Source organism: Strix aluco, chromosome 9 (assembly GCF_031877795.1).
Source record: "Strix aluco isolate bStrAlu1 chromosome 9, bStrAlu1.hap1, whole genome shotgun sequence".
Classification (NCBI taxonomy): Eukaryota; Metazoa; Chordata; class Aves; order Strigiformes; family Strigidae; genus Strix; species Strix aluco.
Window position 1 is genome coordinate 21,662,582 of NC_133939.1, and position 21,760 is coordinate 21,684,341.

Sequence of the window (21,760 nt, forward strand, 5' to 3'; positions counted from 1 at the left end):
GCAGCTACACATGCCGGGACCTGCCTGTGCAGCTCCTGTCCCAGCTCGGCGTGGTTTGCAGGAGGCCCTTCACGGGACATAGGTGGGGCGTTGCTATTTGCTGAGGAGTGTGTTTGGATGCAACATTGAAGGTGAGCCGCCCCAGCTGATCCACCTGCAACAAGCTCAGTCCCTGGAGCAGGACTGAACCACCCTGCAAAGGCTGCTGACAGTCCCCAGGTGGGACCAGAGCCTGTGTGGGGCTTTGCTCAGCCCTGTCTCACTTTTAGCAGGTGCTCTGCAGAGATGACTCAAGATCACACCTCTCCCTTCTGTGCCTTAACACAAAAGAGTTTGGCCCTAAAGAAAGTACTTTTTTAAAGAACACAGGGAAAGTGCTGAGGGTTGTAACCCTCCGCTAGGGTACAGCTGCAGTGTGCACCAGGTTATCAAAACTGGGGGGAGATGCGTGAAGCTTTACGTGGCCTAGCAGAGCCCCTGGTCTCAGCTGCAGAGTGGGAGCCTCTCCTCCCCCCAGTTAGCCCAGCAGTCCTTTCTGTTTTCACTTTCTTTCCGAACTATCATTTATTTCCTCCTCTGGTAGTGTACAGAGGAGAAGCATCGGTCTCCCCCTCTCTCTCCACCTCCTTTCCAGCCATGTGACTGAGCACTCCCTGCATGAAGTGAAACTTTTCAGTCCCCAGAAAACCTTGATTTCCTTTCCACCCGCTCCACGGTGAGAAGCAGCATCTCTCAGACCTGCAGCTGTGCTGGCCATGGGGAGGAGCACACGCCAGTTCATCCTGCTAACCTTTGCCTGTGGTGAGTAATATTCTCCATCATTTCTATCAGAAAAATGAGATAGACTATGCTAGTTTTGTTTCCTTGCAGTCCAGGACAGCACCTAACAGACTGAAAAGTTTAAATAGTTTTGTTGCTAGCACAAAGGGTGCTTTTAGTAAAGTCTCACTGCTAAGAAATAACTGTAAATTCATTTAATTGCAGCTGGTATAGACTTAGTCTGTTGTTTTCCTGTGTATTTTCCCTTGCACTCTGTGGTGACATAAACTCTGTGTGATGGAGTCAGCTCAAAACAGTGTTAGAAGCAGACTTTTTGGAGTTTGCCTTTCTTAATTAAAAATAATTTCCAGACCACCAGAACTGACAAAGTCTTGAGTGGAAAAAGCAGAAGAAGTAGTAAGGGAGCGTTGCTCAAGTCGTTTGTCTGCATTGCAAGATGCAGAGCATGATCAGGAAAGCAAGAGTGAGGCAGGGGGCTTGGAGGAGGCAGGCTGGGGCTTGTCTCAATGACAAACTGCATCAAAGTCACCATTCAATCCTTAATGCTGCTCTGTGACAATCTGTGGAGCCAGCCTGGTCAAGGATGTGTCCCAGCACGTTAAGTCATCCCTCAACACCCGCAGCGGTACAACATCTGCTGGGTGAAGGAGAACGGAGCGTGATTTAATCTGTGTAATGGCTGAAGGTTTGAGCTCGCTGGTGGGGAGCTGGATTTCTGCAGTGTGTTTTGCCATCGGCATACAGGGATCACACTAATAACAACCCCCGTCCTCCTCCCAGCACAGTGAGCAGGGAAACAACCCAGGGACTTGACCACAAGCAGCTCCTGCTGTATCTGCTCTGCTTTCCCACACCCGCTTCGCAGCCAGTCTGCTGAAGTAGCCCCAAAATGTATACACGAAAGGAGAGCAAGATCAGACTGAGATAATAAGTAACACTTTTTTATATATATAATTATTATAATATATCTATAAGTAACACTAATAACTCAGTGGTCAGCAAGCATCTTTTTGACCAGAAAGAACTTGTTTCCTCATCTCCTTATCCATTTTTGATCATTCCTTTAGTAATTTGTTGTGATGTTTTATTAATGCTATTAAGTCAAGTCTTTTTGTGCAGATAGGGAATTGAACATAATTAGAGTTTAAGGGATAAAGGTCTGATGGTGGAGGTTTAAGAAACTGCCCCTATGTTGGAGGGAAACTATGACAGTACTGAAACCCCTCAGGAAATCTTGGTACTTTTCGAGTTCCTCAAGGACTCAAACCAAAGCAGCGGGAGCTGGCGAGAGTGTTTTCAGTGATTGTAGGAGCTGGGTCAGGTTTTTGTGTCCACACAAAATCAGCCAGCTAAACACGAGCGTTCCTTCTGGGCAGCATAAAAAGCAGAACAAACCTGCTGGGTGGCTGAGCAGCATGAGTGTGTGGTTAGGTGAGAAGAGGAAAAAGTGCTCAGCAAGAGTTTTTTTCACCCACGCTATTACAGGACAGGAGGCTGAGAAATGTCACAGCCAGATCATGGCACTGAGCACTCCACTTCCCACCATAATTCCTGGGAGCAGAGTGGTGACATTCCTTTGCTGGCATTGACTGAAACTTGTCACCAAAGCATGAAAATGGGGGCTCCAGGCCCAGGCTGGGAACAGTGAATTTCTGAGAGCTGCTCTGATCCTTTTCTGAGAATTTTGTTCTGGAATGTTGTGTGCATGGAGGTTTACCGGGCAGAAACGCAGCCCTTGACATTTGTAACGCACAGCTCTGAAGCTGAGGTGAGATGAGGGGATTGCAGCTGCTTGCTCCAGGAGGATACACTGCAGGGAACACGCATTCCTCAAGCAAAACGTTGGTCATATGAAGTTTTGAGCTGGCTTCACAGGAAAAAAAAAAAAGGAGACTAACAGGGGATGCAGAGCTGCAATTCTCTGCTGTTCTGTGGCCTCTTTTGCAGGCAGAGCTGTGACAAGGGCTGTAGTGGCCCCCCACTCGGCTCCTTGGCCGAGCTGCGCCAGGCTCCCCGCGCGGCAGTGCTGCAATGTGGAGAGAGCCGTGCTGAAGCCTTCCAGGCCCTCCTTGGAGGGTAGGTCAGGCAGCCCATGGGCCCACCTGCCCCTTCACGCAGCAGAGCTACTGAGCTACCTCCAGCAGCCTCCCTAGAAGAGCCAAGACCACTAGGTGCAACCAGAGAGCAATCCTTACTCATCCCTGGGAGCTCGTGTGTGCAAATGCCTTTTGAGAAGATGACTCAAGCCAACAGGTTTAGCAGCGTGGCCGTGCCCCGACAGAAGCTCCAAAATGCTTGGGAGAGCTGTGGGAGGCTAGAGGAGCGGTTGGGGAGGTCACCTGGTGAGCACGAGCCATAGGTCACCCCAGAAACATTTCTGACTTTACCCCTCAGTGACCCGGTCAGGCTGAATGCTTCTGTAATGAAAAATAGTTAGGTTGAAATGGAGAAAAGGAAGTTTCATTTAAAAGCTATGGGTGAAATGTCATATCATAAAAAGCTGTGTCAGTGAAATGATGTTTTTCTCCATGGCTTAAGATGGTCAGTAATTGAAACTAATCTGTTAACTAAAAACTAAGAAGTACTGACTATTTAAGACTTGTGTAAATTTAAATGTGGGTTGGTTTGCAGTCTTACAGGGGAAAGAAGAGTGAAAATTGCAACTTCTTCTTTTCTGTTTTTATCGTGCCAATACACTTAGGTGCAACTGCCTATAGCTGGTATGTGGCAACTGCTCTGATTTTTCACTGGCACACAGAGAAGGAGATGTTACCTGCTTTTCAACTCTGCCAGCAGGTGTGGCAAAGTCTAGGGGCAAGTGAGAAAATTAACTAAAGTATGATATTAATTATGGCATTTTTAGGTTCCTTCCAATAAAATTCACAATCTGAGGGATCTGTCCAGTCATTTGTGTGGCTTTTCAACTGTTGCACTTCTTTGATGATAACAGCTACACTGGCAGTCTGTACTGCACAGAGGTGAAACTTTAGGCAATTTTAGGAATATGGAGTATACATCTACACTTCTGCTCTTCTCTAGCGTAGCCATTTTTAAGCGAAAATTGTGGTGTGGGTTCAGATCTATACATCTGTTCTCATTTCTTTGGTTTTGATCCTGAATTTGATTCAAAACCCAGTAGGTTTATTATTCTTAGTTTATGTGTATCGTAAAATGGTGAGATTTTGTGAATTTAGCTATTATTGAAGATCTCTGTTCACACTGAGTGAAAATAAATGAATAAAAGGAAGAAGAGCTTGTGAGATGTCAGCCATTTCCACTCTGAATGTGCCTCTGGCCTTAATCGTTCCTAAAATCCAAATCTCAGCAACCTGCCTGCCACAAACCTTTGACACTGGTTCATAAGAAATTTCTTTGGAAGAACCAGCATACAACAAACTTCTCAGACAACATGATGTGGCATCCTCAGTGGAGCTGTACTGCTAGAAATATGAGCTATCTTGGACTTTGGGTCCCTTCTGTCTCCAAACTGGAGAATTAATCTCTGTCCTCCACCTAATTTAGGCAGTAAAGCATTTAACTACACCTGAAGCTTCATGCACATCAAGGAACTCATATATGTCAGTGATTTATGATTTCTTTTAGCTTGACCTTGTCTTTACAGAGTCTTGTTGCATATTCACAGTCAAAGACTCAAGCAGAAGAGTTGTGAGCTTCATCTATTCTACAGTGTACTTTTACCACATTTTCTTCACTTTGTTATTTAGGAGCCAGATATTTTCTTTTCAGTTCAAAGGACAGGTTTCTGTAAATGTTATAAGATGGAAGCGTAATTTTGGTGCTGCGACTATTTTCAGATGTGGTCCAAAATGGCCCTGGATGCTGTAGCCTGAAACTTGTTTCTCGTTGCTGAAAGCCCATCACTAAGAGGGCTGGTCTCTCCTTCTTTGGAGCATCCCCTTGGGTACCTTCCAGGAGGAAGAACTTCAGGGTTCAAGCTGGCATAGCTACAATAAAACCATAAATAAGTATCTGGAATTTCCCTGTCTCCCAGACCAGTTTCCCAGACTATTGTGAATCACCGCAAGACCATTACGCTGCCTCACTTCCTTCACACACACAAAAAATGTTCCCTTTCCCCATGCTTTGTTGGTAAGTAACCAACCACCCTGTCACCTGTTGCACCCACTTCATATTCCTTAGACCTTGATAATTTGCTTCTAGCAAATTTTGCTGTACTACTGCCGGCAGGGGAATTCTTTTGCTGCCTGGGGATTGTGAAAGGTCTGCTCACACCTCTGGCATCCTCTGGCTTTTTCAGCAGTAAAAGCAGCATGTGGGAAGCTGGGAGCCAATGTGCTTCCACTGTGATGGGTATATTCAGAGGTGTGAAGATTGGGGGAGTGGTGAAAAGTTATGGATAGTCCTACAGCATGTCTGCTTTCACTGTCCTCTCATGACTGGAGCCAAATGAAGAATAAAATCATATCATCCATTTGATAACAAAATCAGTGCAGTTATGTTGTGGGTATCATTTAACAGAAATGTTAAATGTAAAAGTTTCTAGACTGCTGACTTACTTGTTTCCTTGCAGCATTTTCCTCCTGCTTTGCTGAAGCGGCCCTCAGGGTCGAACTGTCTCCAGAAACCACATCCTTCCACCATACGGCTACTTCTGCTCAGCCACTTTCCCTTTATCATTCTTCACCCCATCAAGGCACCACAGTTCATTTTAACAGCACAGGCTCTCTTAAAACAACACCCATAAGCCATAGAACAACTGTGCAGACAACAGACCAGCGCCAGGTAACAACAGCTGCAGGCCATCACACATCAGCCCAGGCAGGAACAACCACCATACAAGTGACCAGCCAGAAATCTCCCCCGGTGGTATCCACAACATCAGCAGACAACACAACTACAACCCAGGCAATGGAAACGGTTACACCTGCAGTGAAGAACACAACCATACAACCAATGTCCTCAGCCAGGCAAGCCAGAACACATGTGAGCACAGAAGCGACAGTGGTGGTCACAAACACAACCATAAATCATACAACGCCAGCTACACAGATGACAGCTGCTGCCATAACCACTACAGCCACCACCACACGAACTGTAAAGCCCACCACAGGGTCAGGAAATCAAACAACAGCGCATACAAGTCTAACAGCCACAGCCGTGACCAACACAACAACCATTCATCCAGGCACTCAAACAACCATCCCATCTACTACGATGACAGTGAGACCCACTCTCGTACCGCAGCCTTCCCTCATCCCCACTGGCACATACACCGTTTCCAGTGGGAACAGGACCTGCGTCAAAGCGGTCATGGGTTTGCAACTGATGGCTCAAAATACACAGACGGTGAGGTGGAAGCACTACAAGGCTGAGCTTTGTAGTGACTGTTTCTTCATTAGCTGGAATTTATTCTACTTCTTTCAAAGCAGTTTTCAGAAGTTAGCTTGTATGATAAAAACAAGTGGTTTGCTACCAGTCTAAGGCCTTCTCTGTGCCACAGCATCTCAGCTGCTCTACTTTGGCTTGTATGATGATGTCAGTGGGGTGTATGGGTGCTTTCTTATTTCAGTGATGTATATATGGTAGCAATACTGGGGGGTAAATCAGCCTTCAGCATTATTTGTGTTTCCCAGAATGGGAGACTAGTTAAAATCTGAATTTACTTCAGTGAAGGGCTTGACAGTGCGAGTTGCAATGAAGGCAAGAAATTGTCAATTCAGACTTGGATTCAGAGGTGGGTTGTCTTGATGCTGACACATGGAGATTTTAGGATCACAGAATTGCCAGACTGGATCAGAGCAGGGGGGCTGGGGAGCTGGTAACCTCTCCTAGCAGTGATCCACTGTGAATGATTCAGCAAAAGATGTCATCAAACCCAAAATGGTGATTATGTGCCTCAGACTTACAGTTTTGTAGCCTCCATGAATACAATATGTGTGGCTACATCCTCAGGCTCTGGAGTTCATATGCCTTGAGCCATCCCCATTACAAATCTAAATATTCTTGTTTGGGGTCTGAATATTTCTAACATGGGGTGAGTATCTCATGTTGGTAAAAGTAATTTTCATCCCTCATCCTGGCAAAAGCCAGGCAGGGAGCATGATTCCCAACCTCACCAGACCACACTGAGATGTTTATTACAAAAGTAAGGTGTGTTTGAGATAAGACTGAGGGAGCCAAACTCTATTCAGGGCTGCAGAGCTCTCCTTTCAGACTCCAACGTGGGTTGGCCGATGCTTGAGATGAACTGTGCAGGACATAACGAGGAGGCTGGGGTGATACGAGGAGCATCATATGTCGAAGCCAATCTAACCCCTGCCTGCTTCTGTCTTGATCTTTCCTCTGCCTTCAGGCACAAGTTCCCACTGCTCTCTCTTTTTAAATTACCACTGGTGCTCCTCTGACCGTGCTCTGAATCATATCAGTTCACCGAATGAGCAGAAAACTATTATTTTCTGCCAGCTTAATGCACTGGAACAGCTCGGGGACATGTCAGAGAAGCACTAGTTAGTGTTGGTTTATGAGTGGGGAATGGCCCTGGCAGACAGCAATTAGGCTGCCACCACCACTGGCCTGTTCATTCAGCCACACAGAGCCTGTCTGGGGTTAAAAAAAAAGCAGCTATACATCTCTGTGTGTTTCTTATTAAGTTCCCCCCCTCCTCTTCAGCAGCCCTGCAATGTCTCTTCTCTCCACAGAAGCGGATGGAGTACATGGCTGTCAACCCCAATGCGACACAGACGTCTGGAAGCTGTGGGACAGAGCAGTCTGAGCTGAACATAACTTTCAGCGGAGGGTTTATAAACTTCACCTTTGTAAAGGTAATTGTTGCATTTAGAGGGAAGGAGTGTTTAGGATTGGGGAGCTGGAACTTAGCCTGCCTTTGATCTGGCTGTGCTGTGGGAAAAGGCATTTCATCCATCTCTATGCTAGTTTTCCACCTGTATATAAGGCACGATTACTCCTGCCCTTCCCAAGAGTCTAGAATCATAGAACCATGGATTAATTCAGGTTGGAAAAGACCTTTGGAGGCCACTTGTTAAAGCCACCCATCTAGCAGCACAAAGTCTGGAAATAGCCCCAAGCAAAATCTGAGACTCATTTTTACATAGGTAAAAATCTAGTGGGTGGGAAGGCTGGGTCTGCTGTTTGCACTGGAGCGGGACAGAGGGAGTGGGTTTGGGACTGGAGTCCCTGTGCAGGAACAAGGTGTGTGTGCCAGGAGCTCTGACTCACTGTCAAGTTCCTCTTATGAAATGGTGTCTCAGGGACCACCTGAATGGAGGTGAGGTCAATTATTTGCTTCCCATAAATGCCAAGTATGACAACTGCCCAGCCAAAAGCCAGCTGTGGTTATTAAATCCAAAGGGCAGCCTGGGCAATTGTAAGTGCTCTGGAGCCACAGTCCATCTGCAGCTGAAGGGGCCTAATTTCATCTGATTTTTGAGTGGAAAATTCCAAACAAGTGAACTACGACAACAAAATTGTAGGTAAGTGCCCTTAAAATGCACCACACCATGGAGACATAACAAGTACACACAGAAACTTGGGCAAGAGAGAGGCCCTGCTTACACAGTGGGAAAATGAGCTTTCTTTTCTACATTGTGTCTATTGATACTAACGTTCCCCACTGGGACTGCATCATCTGTGGACGGGGCTTTAACATAAGCTACCAAGAGTGTTGCTGCTATTACAACCACAGCAGAAAATAGCTGCATGCAGCCATCCTCTTGCTCCCTCAGACATTTACATGGTTTACACATTTTGGGAGGCAGCACGCAGTACTATTTATCTGAAAGCCAGTGAGGGCTGGATGGTGATGCCAGCAGGGCTAAAGACAATACTGTGTAGAAAGTCATTAATGGGCAGGGAGGAATATGGAACAGGTTGGATCCCATCAAACTCTTGAGTGTAATGTGCATTGAAGCCATGTCCTGGAGCTCCATAGCAGTTCAGAGCTGCATCTGGCCATCGCTGCTCTGTGTCCTTCAGTTAATTGAGCCAAATATCAATCTTACAACCTGGTCCCAAGCTCAAATTAGTGACAATTAAGAAAAGTACAAATGGCTAATCAGTCACTTCCATAGAAAGTCCAAGAGGCAACAGCAAATTATACCACACCTGATTCAATACTGCTTGAGCAGAGAAAAGATTTCAATTAATAATCATCTTGATTTTAGTTTATGGCAGAAAGTTTTCTAAAAACTACAGAGGAAAAATGAGGTAAAAAATAAAGGAGCTGTTTTAAAACAAAGGATCAGTTCAGACCTCAAGTGTTTGCTTTAAATGTATGCTTCCTGCAACAGTGGGAGCCTTTTCTGTTACAAGGATCCTTAGAAAAAGGCTGGTGATTCAAGTACCCATGAAAGCCCCAGCTTGTGGCAGTGCTAAGGAGAGTGATGTGAACCTTTAGGAGGTACTTGACCTGTCTTGCCCTGAAAAAGGTGGTTATTGGCACAGCATTAGACAACCCACCCTTCACTTAAAGATAAGCCTGAAGAGCATAGCAGGGCTCAGCTTAGGCTTCTTTGAAATTCAAGTTAATAAGAAATCATTTTGCTGCTGTTTTTTATGTGTTTGGCCCCCACACCCTCTCTAACTGCTTTGAACCAGGAGTGCTCCAGCAGTGGCACCTCTGATTTTCACTGGTGAAAGAGGAGCTGGATCAGGCCCTGGGGCTGCGGTGCTGGTGCGGGGTAGCGGGAGGTGAACGGCTGGCTCAGTACTCACCACTGCCAGCTGCCTTTTGCAAAGAACTTGAAAAAAGGAAGTTCTGTAACCAACCCACAAGACATGAAGTAGGAGCAGATGTTTTCCCCAAGCAAAGTTATTAACTGTGGCCAAACAGAACAGAGTGCTGCTGCCAAAAATTGGTAATATTTGACCTGTTTATGTCTTTAAGTAGGAATAATGCTGAGAACCTCTTCTCTGGTGTATTTCTTTCTTAAACTTTCCCAATCTGTCTTATCAGCTTTTAAACTGCATAATGTTCAAACTGGCCGCACAGGAGATATTCATGTCTGCTGCCATTTATCCACCAGCTGCACTTACCAGTCCCAGTGTGCTCACAGCTGGAATTAAAATGAATAGTAGGACTGCTGCATAAAGACTCACATTATACTCCAACACTGCTACCAGGGAAAAGCTCCTAGGGCTGGCTCTCACTTTGTGACAGTCCAGGGGAAGACAGAGTTCAGGTTGCACCAGGGTTTCGGGGCACATGCAGACAGGACACTTTGCTGGAAATTTTGCTCTGTGCTGTTGTACTAGGTGCTTTCTATGTCAGCAGTCTGTAGGCATATGAAAAAAAGCCAGCCAGAACCAACAGTGTCAGCAGGGTGGAAAGAACAGTTATTTCTCCCCTACACGTCCAGGTTGCTGTTTCCTCATTTGTAGTGACTGCTGTTGGCAGCCAAACTAGGAAATGAGTGGTGCTACCATGAGAGGAGCTCCCAGCGCTCAGCCTGCTGCTGGCTTCTCCCAGTTCAAAATAATGATCAGCACAGAAGCACTGCTGCTTTCTACAGTTTGCTCACATGAAGGGCATCTATGCATAAAGTGCACTGCAGCGCTGAGAGTCATGAATGCTTCTAAAGGTGTGGGCTTAGGTCCTGCAAGCAGTCGGCCTGCAGGTCAGCTTGGACTAGTTCAGGGCAGGCTTACTCAGGAGAGCATGGTAGGGACTCTCAGTGAAAGCAGAACAGGTGAATAACAATAAAATGGCCTTATCACATGCCTGTTAATTTGTGCAATGTTTGCTTAATTCCCTCCTACTTTTGGTTACCACAAGTCTCACGCTGTAGCTTGAGCAGCGTCTGTAAAATGACGCCTGCGTGGTCCAGTTTCACTGAACTGAGCAGAATTCATGATGTAGCCGAGACTGCTGCATTACGCCAGCTTCTTAGCTATTAGATGGAGTGATTTGGAAAAGAAAAAGCAATGCATCCAAGCAAGTTGGTTCTTGGGTCTTGAAGGTCATGTTTTAAAATGTGTTTCTTTGGGAAATTCTTTGTGATCATTTTGCAGTGGTGAACTGTGTTTTTTTCACAAATATGAGGATGTATTACAAATAAAGATATATCTTCTTTTGCAGCAAACTCCAACATACTATGTCAGTAAAATCGAGACCAGATTACAGTCTGAAGGTCAGTGACTTTACACTGTCTTAATTTCATATCAAACTGTTCTGGGTATAGGATAGGCTATCATATCTTTAAAACACTGGATTTTGCAAATTTTGTGTTTTATCAGGCTATCAACGTGTCATTCACCTGATTCTTATGGTATGAAAATGGAAGAGAAGGGACGGGGCTACAGTTTCATCAGAATTGTTCAGTTTTCCTTTTGTCCTCAAAATCTTTCCCTGCCCCACCTCTTTCAGAATAGAGATTACTTCAAACCTAAATTTAAGATGCAAAAGAGTCCCCGAAGTTTTTATCTGCAAACACACAAAAATGCTGTGACTCTGGTTCAGTTGCATGTGTCTTTCCAATCTAATAAGCAAACTAAATGAATATGGTATCTGGATCACAGAAATGCAGAGCTATATACAGATTTCAAATGCACCAATATGGAGAGGCGGCATATCTGACATTTTGGTTTGGCAAAAATAAGAACTGGACACAGGCTGAGGTTCTTCAAACCATCCTGAAATCCTAGACCTTGTCTGTGCTCTTCTCAGGCGATAGGAATTTCTTTTTGTTATATAGCCCTGATTCTCCCCATTTGAACAGTCAGGAACTGCCCCAGATCCTATGTCCCAAGAAATGCTAAGAGAACATCATTTAGGTCAGAGAGAAAAATTCTGAGTCATCACTTCAGATTTTCTCTGACGTTAATTTTGCACAAATTCTTCCCAATATATCAAATCTGTGACAGCTTAACAACTATATTATGTCACTTCTCCATTTGTTACTCATAATATTTGGATTGACTTTTGTCCCTGAAAGAAGAAAAACAAATCAGGAACTCGACTAGGTGTGTCCTAATAGCACTGAGCTTTTTGGAAGCCCAGTGCCTATTTTTCTTCTCACTGATGAGCACTTTTATTAACTCAAGTGGAGCCTATTCTGATCTACAGCAATTAAAGTAAAAGAAAAGCTGATCCAAAAGACAGTCTCCTAGGGATGTTCTCAGTCTAAATGACCAGAGTTTTCCTGTGCATTGCTAAGCACAAACTGCAGCAAATACAAACTAATCAGCTTAATCATAAATTTTAAAATCCTCAAATATATTTTGAGTCCTCCACAGTGATGCTGGCAAGAGATCTGGCTATCCCTGGCTGTTTGTCTCTGCCCAATATTGCCATTTCACAGTCCACCAGCAGTATTTTTGCAGTGAACAAGCCTGTATCTTTTCAAAGATAAAAATTCCTGAATTAACTGTATCAATACACATTGGTGTACTGATTTTGACCAAAGAGGACCAGGAGTATGCTGCACACTATTATGCTAGCAGTTGTGGTTGAGATACAGTGATGCTGAATTGACGATGTGGATGATTTTGTCTTAAACTCATATATCTGCTTTCCAAGGAGGATATGCGTAAACGTTACAAGATCTTTCTGTGCTTTGAACTAGAGCCATATTTTCCATAAGGTACTGTGACACTGAAATATGGTTAAAAACATATTTAATACCTAAAGCAATAGAGACTAGATATGTCAAATTCCCATGCTAGAGATGATATCTCTGTTTTGTCTGGTAACAGCCATGCTGAAGACCTAAGATAGTTGTCTGCTCCCGTGAGAGTCCTAACCCCCTCTTGCAAACTCAGGTTGTTAAAATATGATTTGAAGAAGCATCTGAAATTTTAGCCACTTTTTCAGACCCAAGCTGAGCTGAGTTGCCCAGCTCAGCTCTCATTAAAACATGGAAGAAATGTAATTGATAGATTATGGGGAAAATGTCCATGTTTTAGTCACATCTGTGGCTGCTGCTCTGCTAAAGCACCAGGGATCCTCCATTTTAGCTCAGAAAGATGTTGGTTTCAACAGTTAGTGTGGATTCTCATTTGTCTCTGTTTATGGCCTCCAGGTATGCTTTACTATGCAGCCATACATGAGAAGCTGTTTACAACAAAGCTGGGGAGTTCCTTTAAGTGTGCCAGCAAGCAAACCTTCCGCTTGGAGAAGAACTTCCAGCTACTCTTTGTTAATATGCACCTGCAGGCGTTTGATATTGTTGGTAACCAGTTTGGAAAAGGTAAGTAGAAGGATACGCTTTCCACCCTTCCAAGATCTACATGTCAGCACTCTGGTAGTCTGATAGATATAATCTGCTAGATTACAACCATACACATGTGGTGATCCTGTTACACCTACAGCACAGTCACAGCTTTCTAATAGTTCCCAAATAATGTAACCTGCCCGCTGCTGTATTCTCACCCTTTCTGAGCCATTTTCAACACAGTGCTAATATCTGTGGAAGATGGAAAAGTTTCCCTCCTGCATTCAGTACCTTCTGTTTCATCTTCTCATTAAAAATGTTCAACACCACAGTTTTACTCTTCACCCATTTTCTCCCAGAGTAAGTGGAGGTGTGTTCACCACCATTGCATTGCCCAAGCCCCTAATATGTTCAGTTCAAGGTCACTGTTCTCGATATAGTCATATTTTAGCTATTTTGAAAGGCTTTTGACACTCATGATGTCCCACAGCTGCAGCAGCAAAACTTCCAACTAATAAGGGACACTTGTGAATGCAGGCTGATACTTTCAGAGCAGCTGTGTCTAGACATGATGAAATGTGCTCCTGAGAAGGAGCACGACTGGCATGCTCCCAGTTTCAGAACTAAATGCGATGCTCATCTCTGCAATTTGTCTTTTCTTGAGTACAGCTACAAAGAGGCAACCATGTAGCTTGGTAAAAGACAGAGACAGACCAGTATGACTCCCCTGGTCTCTGGATTACACACATTGGGAGAATGTATTTGGGCTCATCACAACTTCCCTACACCCTCACCTGGGGTTCCTTCCACAGGGAAATGAGATGCTGTCATCCTTGTTTCTTGTCCAGCAATGCAGCCAGGACCTGGCCAGGCGGTGGGGTCCAGGTCTGCTGGGTGCATCAGGAAACTCCCATGTCCCACAGTATGGACGTTCTCGTGGTCTATCACCTTACATCTTATGAGGTGCATGAAAGACCGTACAGAAAGCAGAGAGGTGGATTTAGATGGGACCCTGTGGTCTCTTTCAAATTGTACTTCTTCACATTTCTGTGACTTCCTCTCAGGGTGTTTCCATAGAGGAACTCAGGTGGGCAGATAGGCTTGTCAGCTCTCCAGCCCTTCAGATGCACTAAGAAAACATTCCCTTCTTCTGACATTTGACTTTCTGCATGCTTACAAAATACTGCCCCTGTATTCTTCTTTTTACTTTAGATCTGTCTTTTAACTCAGTTTGGCTCTGTTTGAGTGATTCTTCTTTTGTTAGTTCACCATTTTGGCTGCCTTTCTTATTCTAAAAGGAATATAATCAGAAACAACATTTGGGGCTTTTTTAAGACATGGACCTTTTTTTGCATACTTTTCGTTAAGTTTGTAAAAGCCACACTGAGAAACCAATCTATGCTTTCATTCTCATGAAGATTTTTTTCATGGCATAACACTGAGCTGGAACAACTCGTGGGATCCCATCTGGTCCACACATTTCCATTCAAATTTGTACAACGAGTGAGTTCAGTTATGGCTTTTGGTATAGCCTCACCTCTAGCGGAGACAGAGCTTAAAAACACACTCTCTCTCTCTCTCCCCCACCCCCTCAAAGGTCAGACTAATCTCTGCTAAGCAATACCAAATACAAAATTAAATTACTTTTGCTCTTAATCAAAGGGCTGAGAAAGCAGCTACTACCTCTGAAATAATTCCCCAGTGGCCATGAAATAGTTATGAAACTGTTACGTACCTCTGCTGTATATGCAGATTTTGAAAGACAAAATCCCCAGTGAAGGAATGACTCCATACACATCACCAGTCTCCTCCCCTCAAGTGTCTCAAGACTGGTAGTTTCACTTCTGCTGCTCCTGATTTGCTTATCTTTAAAAGGGGAAGAAAAAGAAAACACTGATGATCATTGGTTTCAAGTTCCTTACAATTTTATACAGACTGCAGCAGTGTTACTTTAGTATCTTGGCCTGTTTGAGGCCGGAAAGCTGTAAAAGCGTCTTCTGAATTGCACTTCAGTATTTCAGAAACAGTTCCCTAGAGTTCATAGCCCAAGGTTTTGTCAAATCAAAATGGCCAATTCAAACATCTCTGGCTTTTGCAATACTCAAATGCAAATACTTTTCAGCTCACTTCCTTAACAGCAGGTTACATTAACCAAAGCTTTTAAAAGGCAGCATCTAGTAGAATGCTGATGCCTTTGGCTTTGTGGCATCACATGAAACCACCATCTGGATCAGAGGAGAAGAGGTTCAGATTTTGGGGAGAGCCATGTGGAGTCTCTGGAGCTGTGACATGATGTCATGTACTCCACATGCTCCCTGGGCTAACTGCCCGCCATCGGCATAAAGATTCCCATTGGGCAAAAGCCCAAGCTAAGCTACAGTCTGGGCCAGTACAGTCATCAGAATTAGACAATGACAACAGAGGTTTTTGTCTTAGAGTGTGGTTGAAATCTGCTTTGGAACAGTCACAGGGAGTGAAAGGGGCAGAGGGTGTTGGATGTCCCTCATAACCTGGGTATAAACTGGATTCACTGCAGGGCTGGGATATACTGTGGGGTTTAGCTGATCAAACTACCCTACTTAGAGAATAGTTTGCTACTCAGGTGCCACTCAGCGCATCGTCCTGGAGGTCTTTCTTTCTCTGGAGCCCAAGGAAGGACCATTCCTACAGATCAGATGGAAGATGTAGGTCTGATCCAGTTCTGGGATAACACATTAGTGATCATTCCCAGACCTTGCCTTCACTCCCAGTTCACTTCACACTCGTATTGTGAATTTGAGACTGATCCTGCCATTGTTACTTGGGTAAATATTCCATTTATGTCAGTGACCCAGATGGTGCAGTCTCTCCACAGGAAAGCCACTGATTTACCCCAGTCTGGAAGTTTATTTTTAAGTAATGAGTTTCCATTTAATCAAAAGATGACTTGAATATTCATTTGGGTAGGGACTGGCTGAAGAAGTCAGGATTTGCCCCTTTTGTAGCTAAGAGGTATATTGGGAGTGAAAGTATCTTTGGATGGTTCTTAAAAGATATTATTTGTGTCAAAACCTTTTCTGATATCATCATACGTACAATAAAATTACAATGGTACTGCTAAAGCACCCCCCTGGACTAAGCCAAGGCTTCTGCCTTCCTAATCTCTTGATGTTCTGAGTTAGTCACAATTATCCACAAATATTCTGATTTAAACACAGAGAACAATTAGAATTTGATTTTTCTTAGGAAACACTGACTTAACTAGGATCCTTGCTGCGCTAATGGTGTGCTGGACTATGGGCTCCCTTCTCTGGCCTCATTGTTTTTACTGGGCAGAAGCAATTAGATGCCACATAGGAGCAGTTTTTGTCCATGCTCTTTATTTTTAGACTTGCACTTCGTGGTGTGATGCTCCACATCTGCTATCAGCAAGAAAGCCTCCTACTGTGTATGTACTGATCTTGGTGGTAAAACAATTACTGCAGACATGAAAGAGCATTCTCCAGTGAACCATGTAGCTATTTTGAAAGGGGCAAATATTGTTTCCCTGAGATAAGGTTCACCACAGGTAAAAATGTGATAAGTATAGCTCAGGAAAAAGGAAAAAAAAAAAAAGAAAACACGCTTTTGAGAACTTCTGGCTTGTATTTGCTAACTTTTCTGGAACATAGATGTGTAGTCTATGAGTGCAGTGTTCTGCTATAACACAGTCTCTGATCTTTTTATTTCAGAAGAAGAATGTTTTGCTGATAAAAACAGCAAAGCAGCTCCCATCGCGGTTGGCCTGAGTATCCTGGGATTGCTTGTCATTGGGTTTGCCATTTTCCTGATTTCCAGAAGAAAACCGCATCAAGGATACCAACGTATCTGAGGTGCCCTTATACTTCCAAATGTGTGTAGCAAGTAGAGAAGTCACAGGAGTTTTAGCTTCTACCTGGCAATCTCACTGTCCTGAAGCCATATTTTTAAGTGGGATGACAGCATGTGTTTAAAGCTAATGAATATTTCTGGAAGTGATTTCTTTAAGGTTGGAAGGAGAGAACTCACACCATCTACTTTAGGCTATTCTTGGCATCTAATTTAGATGGAGTCCAGAGGCCCAAAGTGAGAAGCATTTCAGACCACCTAAATCAAATGCCTAAAAATAGCTTAAAGTGAGCAATATTGCTATCCCACAGAAAATCTATCAGGTTTGGTAAAGATAGCATTTAGATTTATTAAAACAGATTAATCTAGTGATGTGACCTTCAAGTGAATAAAACAGAGGTCCACAGCTACAGACAACGGTGTTAAATCAGAGCTCAGTGAAAGCCTTGCAGGAACACTGTGTACGCTGAAGTCTCAGGGCAAGTGTAAGTGTGACAAGCAAGTTGTCACCAGTGCTGTTACAGGGTTACACTTCGTAAATTCTTGGGTTTTTCCTACTAAGCCCTTCGCAAAGACGCAGTGGTAGTATGTGACTCTTACTCTGGAGGCAGTATTTTTAGAAAATTTTCTAGTTTCCAGTGATTGTGTATGCAAGTAAGAGATTACCCAACTGAGGTCATACACGGTCTGCCTGACCACTATGTGCCAAAATTATCACTTGTCATTTCTTGTCAGCCCTACTGCAAAGATGTCTGAACTTCTTGCCAATAATTCTTGAACTGCAGCCTCATAAAGCACAGCACATTAGAGCAATCTGACATTGGTAAATTTATCCTGAAGTGTTATACTGCAAACTGCACAATTCAGGAGCTGATTGACAGGCAGCTGAGATGTCTATGCAGAACTGGGCAGGCGTTTAGAGGCGGTAACTCCATCCATCTGCCACACCAGGCCAAGCCACCCCACTTGGCAATCGGTGCTTAAGGCACAGCATCCCTTTGCCACACGTTTGTAACACCACATGGAGAAAGCTAACATGAGGATTCTGAAAGCACTCTGACACATGGGCCAGTGCTAAGGTTGCCAGAGCAATAGATGGGCACTGGGATGAATTTGCTTGATAAGTTCAAGGAGCTTAATATTTCATGGTCTTGTGAGAGCTCATGAATCACCCACTTCCTATTCAGACATGAACCTGTTACAGTGACCGCCGCTGAACTCAGTAACTGTCCCTCTACTGAGATGGCAGCACTGTGATCTCTCCTAATCCAGGAAAATACCACGCTCACTAAACGTGCCTGGGATTAAGTGGCCACAATTGTGGCAGACCTGCACAAGGTCCATGAGCAAATGGAAATCCACTGACGCTGTATGGTCAAGGCTTCTATGGGAAATAAAAGCTTGCACAGGCCTTGGACAAATTCTCTGCCCAAAAGTGAATGCTATCCAGTGTGCTCACAGCTGAGCAGCTGGATTTTCATATGGAAATAATTTGGAGTTGCTTTAAAGCACACTAATTCATATACTCTATAGTCTGTTTCCTCTAAGCCAATGATGAAGGCAGGAAAGTAGTAATTGCTTTTGAGATTAAGTTCAGTTCATGTTCTTTGTTGTAACAAGGAAAATCTCGTCACAAAAGATTTGCAAAGCTAAACATATGCACAAACGTGCTCACACGCACACACACCCCCACACACCACACAATCTGTTCACTGCAGCAAATGACATCAAAATGATAAGAATTTATGTATAAAAACATTTACAAAAGAGAAAATAATACTAAATAAGAGCACAGTTCCCCCTTAGGAGTGAGGGTTATGGCTTAAATTCTACCAATAAAAGTTTTGCCTGGAAAAGGACTGTGGAATGGCACCCATTAAACAAAAGAAAGACTGAAGTCATCTGCAAAAATTCCTTGTTAGTTTAATCTGGATCTAAACAAAATAGAAATTCTGGGAGCTAATTTAATTTCTGTTAATTATGGCCCAGATCCTGAGCAATTATTAGTGATGATGGAACCTCACTAGGTAATTTTCACTAGGTAAAACTGATGATAATATCTTGTGAGTTCAATTTTCCTTAAGCATTTTAAAAATAGTTTTGATATTTTACCAGTATTTAACCATTGAAAGTTTACTTATTTAAATTAAGAAAGAAAATAAATCCTTTTGTTCCACTAATTACTAGAAGATGCTGGTCTGTGTCAAGCAGGAAACATGGTCATACTGTTCCATAATCAACATAATATGTAGCTGTTCAAGTCATTAACAGTCTCCAGAAATGTTCCCTTTAAGTCTGAATGAACCAGTAAATAAGATAAAGACAATTTTGAAGCACTTTTGCACTTGCAGAAATGTAAGACAGAAGTCAGAACCAGCCGTGAGCAAGGGAGGCAGTTGAAAACGATTGTGAGGTAGAGTGGCGCAAGTAAGAGAATACAAAACTTTCAAACCTTTGATATGGATTCAGTTGAATACTCAAATTGCAATCTGAGTATTTCAATTATTGCTTTGTGAAAGGTTCCAGCACAGTTAGTATTGCTTAATGAACTTTAGCTAGCTTATTTTTGCCCTTCTTCCTTCCCCCCCCATCAGTGGACATGCAGCCCACTGAACTCAGTGGCATTGGCCAGGCCCTTGCCTTATTAAGATCCCTCTAGTTCTCAGGGTTAGTTAATATTATCAATCCGTTGTTTAGAAAGCAGATTTTTATACTCGATTAAAACATTAATTTTTTTAACACAAGAAAATTGATGAGATGTCCAACAGGAAAGGTAAATATATGGAAGAGCTTCCATTTGAAAATGAGCCCGTGTATGCAGTAGTGATGTTACTGTCCCAAACCATTACATGTGGACATTTTAACAACATACGCTGCCTAAAAAGCTCAGCACCACACATGACCTGACCCTAAGATGTTCTGACTACTGATCAATAAGACATCTTTCCCCTTGAAAACTAAGTCCTATTTCACATGTTCCTTGGATTGTTGGGTTGCATGATCTGTACAGTTTGTTACTTCCACTGATATGGATATAGCATTTTTTTGATATGTTCTGAAAAATCTCTTTACGTTAATATTCAGTCCTTTAACGTCTGATATCAACATGAGGAGAGAAGACTGTTCTTAATGACTGATAAATCTGTGTTTAATCTTGTGACACCCTCTGGCATTTTTACCAATGATGCAAGGTTAATGTTTTTTTCCCCACACTTTATTCTTTCTACAGTGAATCAAACTGTTGGTATTGGACAATGTTTGGATTCAGGTTTACCCGATTTGTTCTTATGCTTTTTATTGCTATTATTTGTTTGTTATTTTTATGAAGCTGCATACTGCCCTTTCTAGATGAATAATACTCTGGGCTTGCTCTAAACAGCACAGGTGAAGTGCATGTGATATAAACCGATGAACCAACTGGATGCTCTTATGAAATGCTGCCAACATGCAGCAAAATCAATCCAATGAAGTTAGTGCTTTACAGCAGTAAAGGATCCATTGGAGAATTCCTTACTGCATCAGGAGATCCCAGCCCCAAAGCACAACCTTCTTCCCACCTGCAGCTGAGCCTGCGTGCCGTCACCTCCTCCCCTGACCACAAAACACACAAACAGCCTGCAGCAGGGATGCGTGTCAGCATGCCAGCATAGCAGGGAGTGTTGTCTCTCTGAATTTAACGCTGAATTAGAATTAGACAGCCCAGCTGCTCCCCGAGTTGCCATGTGCAACTTTTAAAGCTGATGCCTGTATATATTTTCTGCCAGAATTTAGGTAGATATTTGGCTGGCACTTTTTTATCTGATGGAGTTGCTTTCAGGTCCTCCTCCCAGTGGGAAGATTCCATAGGTGTAACTGCTCTTGGTTGCCAGACTTTCTTTTTTAAACATCTTGTCTGAGGAAACATTTTGAGCAAAAAGTCCCTAAAAGAGCACAGTACAAAGAAGCAGCTCTTATGATAAACTAGTTGTACACTAGGTGGGCCATAATAGTTATACCACGCACAGCAGTTCACAGTTTATTTGCTTCCTGTCGATATGGGTGTCAAATGAAAACAGTATTTTCTAAGCTTGGCAGATTGCTTCCCTTTCAGGGCTGCTCTTTGCCATAGTCAGACCTTTGTTCAGCAACTTGCTCAGTGCTTGGGACAGAGGATTACCAACCAACCTGCCCTAAAATTCTGTATGCCAAAAACCTTTATATGGTCAGCATGAGCCCATGTACCCAGAGAGCAGAGAGAAGAGCACAGTCTGCTGTGGAGGGGCAAGGTTGCAGCTGGGTCCGAGTGACCAGCGATGTTGAGCCCCCAGCTCACCCTTTTCCCCAGTTCCAGACTCAGATCAACCCACCCCTGAACCAGAAGCTATTGATCATGATGACATGATGCATCCCATCAGGGAAGCTATGCTTAACTTGCCTGCAAGCATGTGCTGGTCAGGATACAGTGCGGCCACTCATAGAAATTAGAAGGTGAGCACATCCCTATAGCTCCCTGACGCTCTGCTGCAGCTCTCACCCCAGACCATTCACTATGGTTCCTTGCACACTCCAGGCAGACACGGGCAAGCCATGTGCATGATGATGTCATACTTAGCCAAATCGCAAGCAAGATTTAATTTCTTTCAGTCCTTTTTGCTCTCTGGTGGACAAAGTCCAAATTAAAAAACAGCTGTTATTCTGGTTGAAAGAGGAAGGGAGATGTAGATTAACATCTTGAGTGTATGAAGATGGTTTGGTTGATCACTTCTAGCTTGCTACAATATATGTTTCCTAAAAATTAATTTGCTATGAGAAGATATGCTCTTTATTTTTCTATTATTGGTGTTTCTGTAATAAAGGTTGTATTTAGTCATTAAAGTGTGCATTGCTGTGCAATTATTTTCTCTCTCGAGTGCTTTTTTACCTAAACTGTTTAAACTGCAAGTACAATCTATCAAACAGGCAGGGTCCTATGGGCTCCGGACACAAGCCACAGACACAGATATGCT

At 43.4% G+C, this 21,760-nt stretch overlaps 1 protein-coding gene across 1 annotated transcript; it reads left to right on the forward strand.

The window, feature by feature from the left end:
- Positions 1 to 687: 687 nt before the first annotated feature.
- LAMP3 (lysosomal associated membrane protein 3) lies at positions 688 to 21,647 on the forward strand. The gene is made up of 6 exons (XM_074834162.1): positions 688 to 801; positions 5,333 to 6,108; positions 7,461 to 7,583; positions 10,856 to 10,907; positions 12,798 to 12,965; positions 16,640 to 21,647. The coding sequence occupies exons 1-6, from the start codon at positions 756 to 758 to the stop codon at positions 16,777 to 16,779; spliced, it is 1,305 nt and encodes a 434-aa protein (XP_074690263.1). The 5' UTR covers positions 688 to 755; the 3' UTR covers positions 16,780 to 21,647.
- Positions 21,648 to 21,760: the final 113 nt, after the last annotated feature.

What these genes read in the sequence shown, in the direction of transcription:
- LAMP3 (XM_074834162.1), top strand. Translation starts at nt 756, where the DNA reads ATGGGGAGGAGCACACGCCAGTTCATCCTGCTAACCTTTGCCTGTG. An exon ending in CCTGCTAACCTTTGCCTGTG is followed by an intron (nt 802 to 5,332) that starts GTGAGTAATATT and finishes GTTTCCTTGCAG; the next exon opens with CATTTTCCTCCTGCTTTGCT. An exon ending in GACCAGATTACAGTCTGAAG is followed by an intron (nt 10,908 to 12,797) that starts GTCAGTGACTTT and finishes TATGGCCTCCAG; the next exon opens with GTATGCTTTACTATGCAGCC.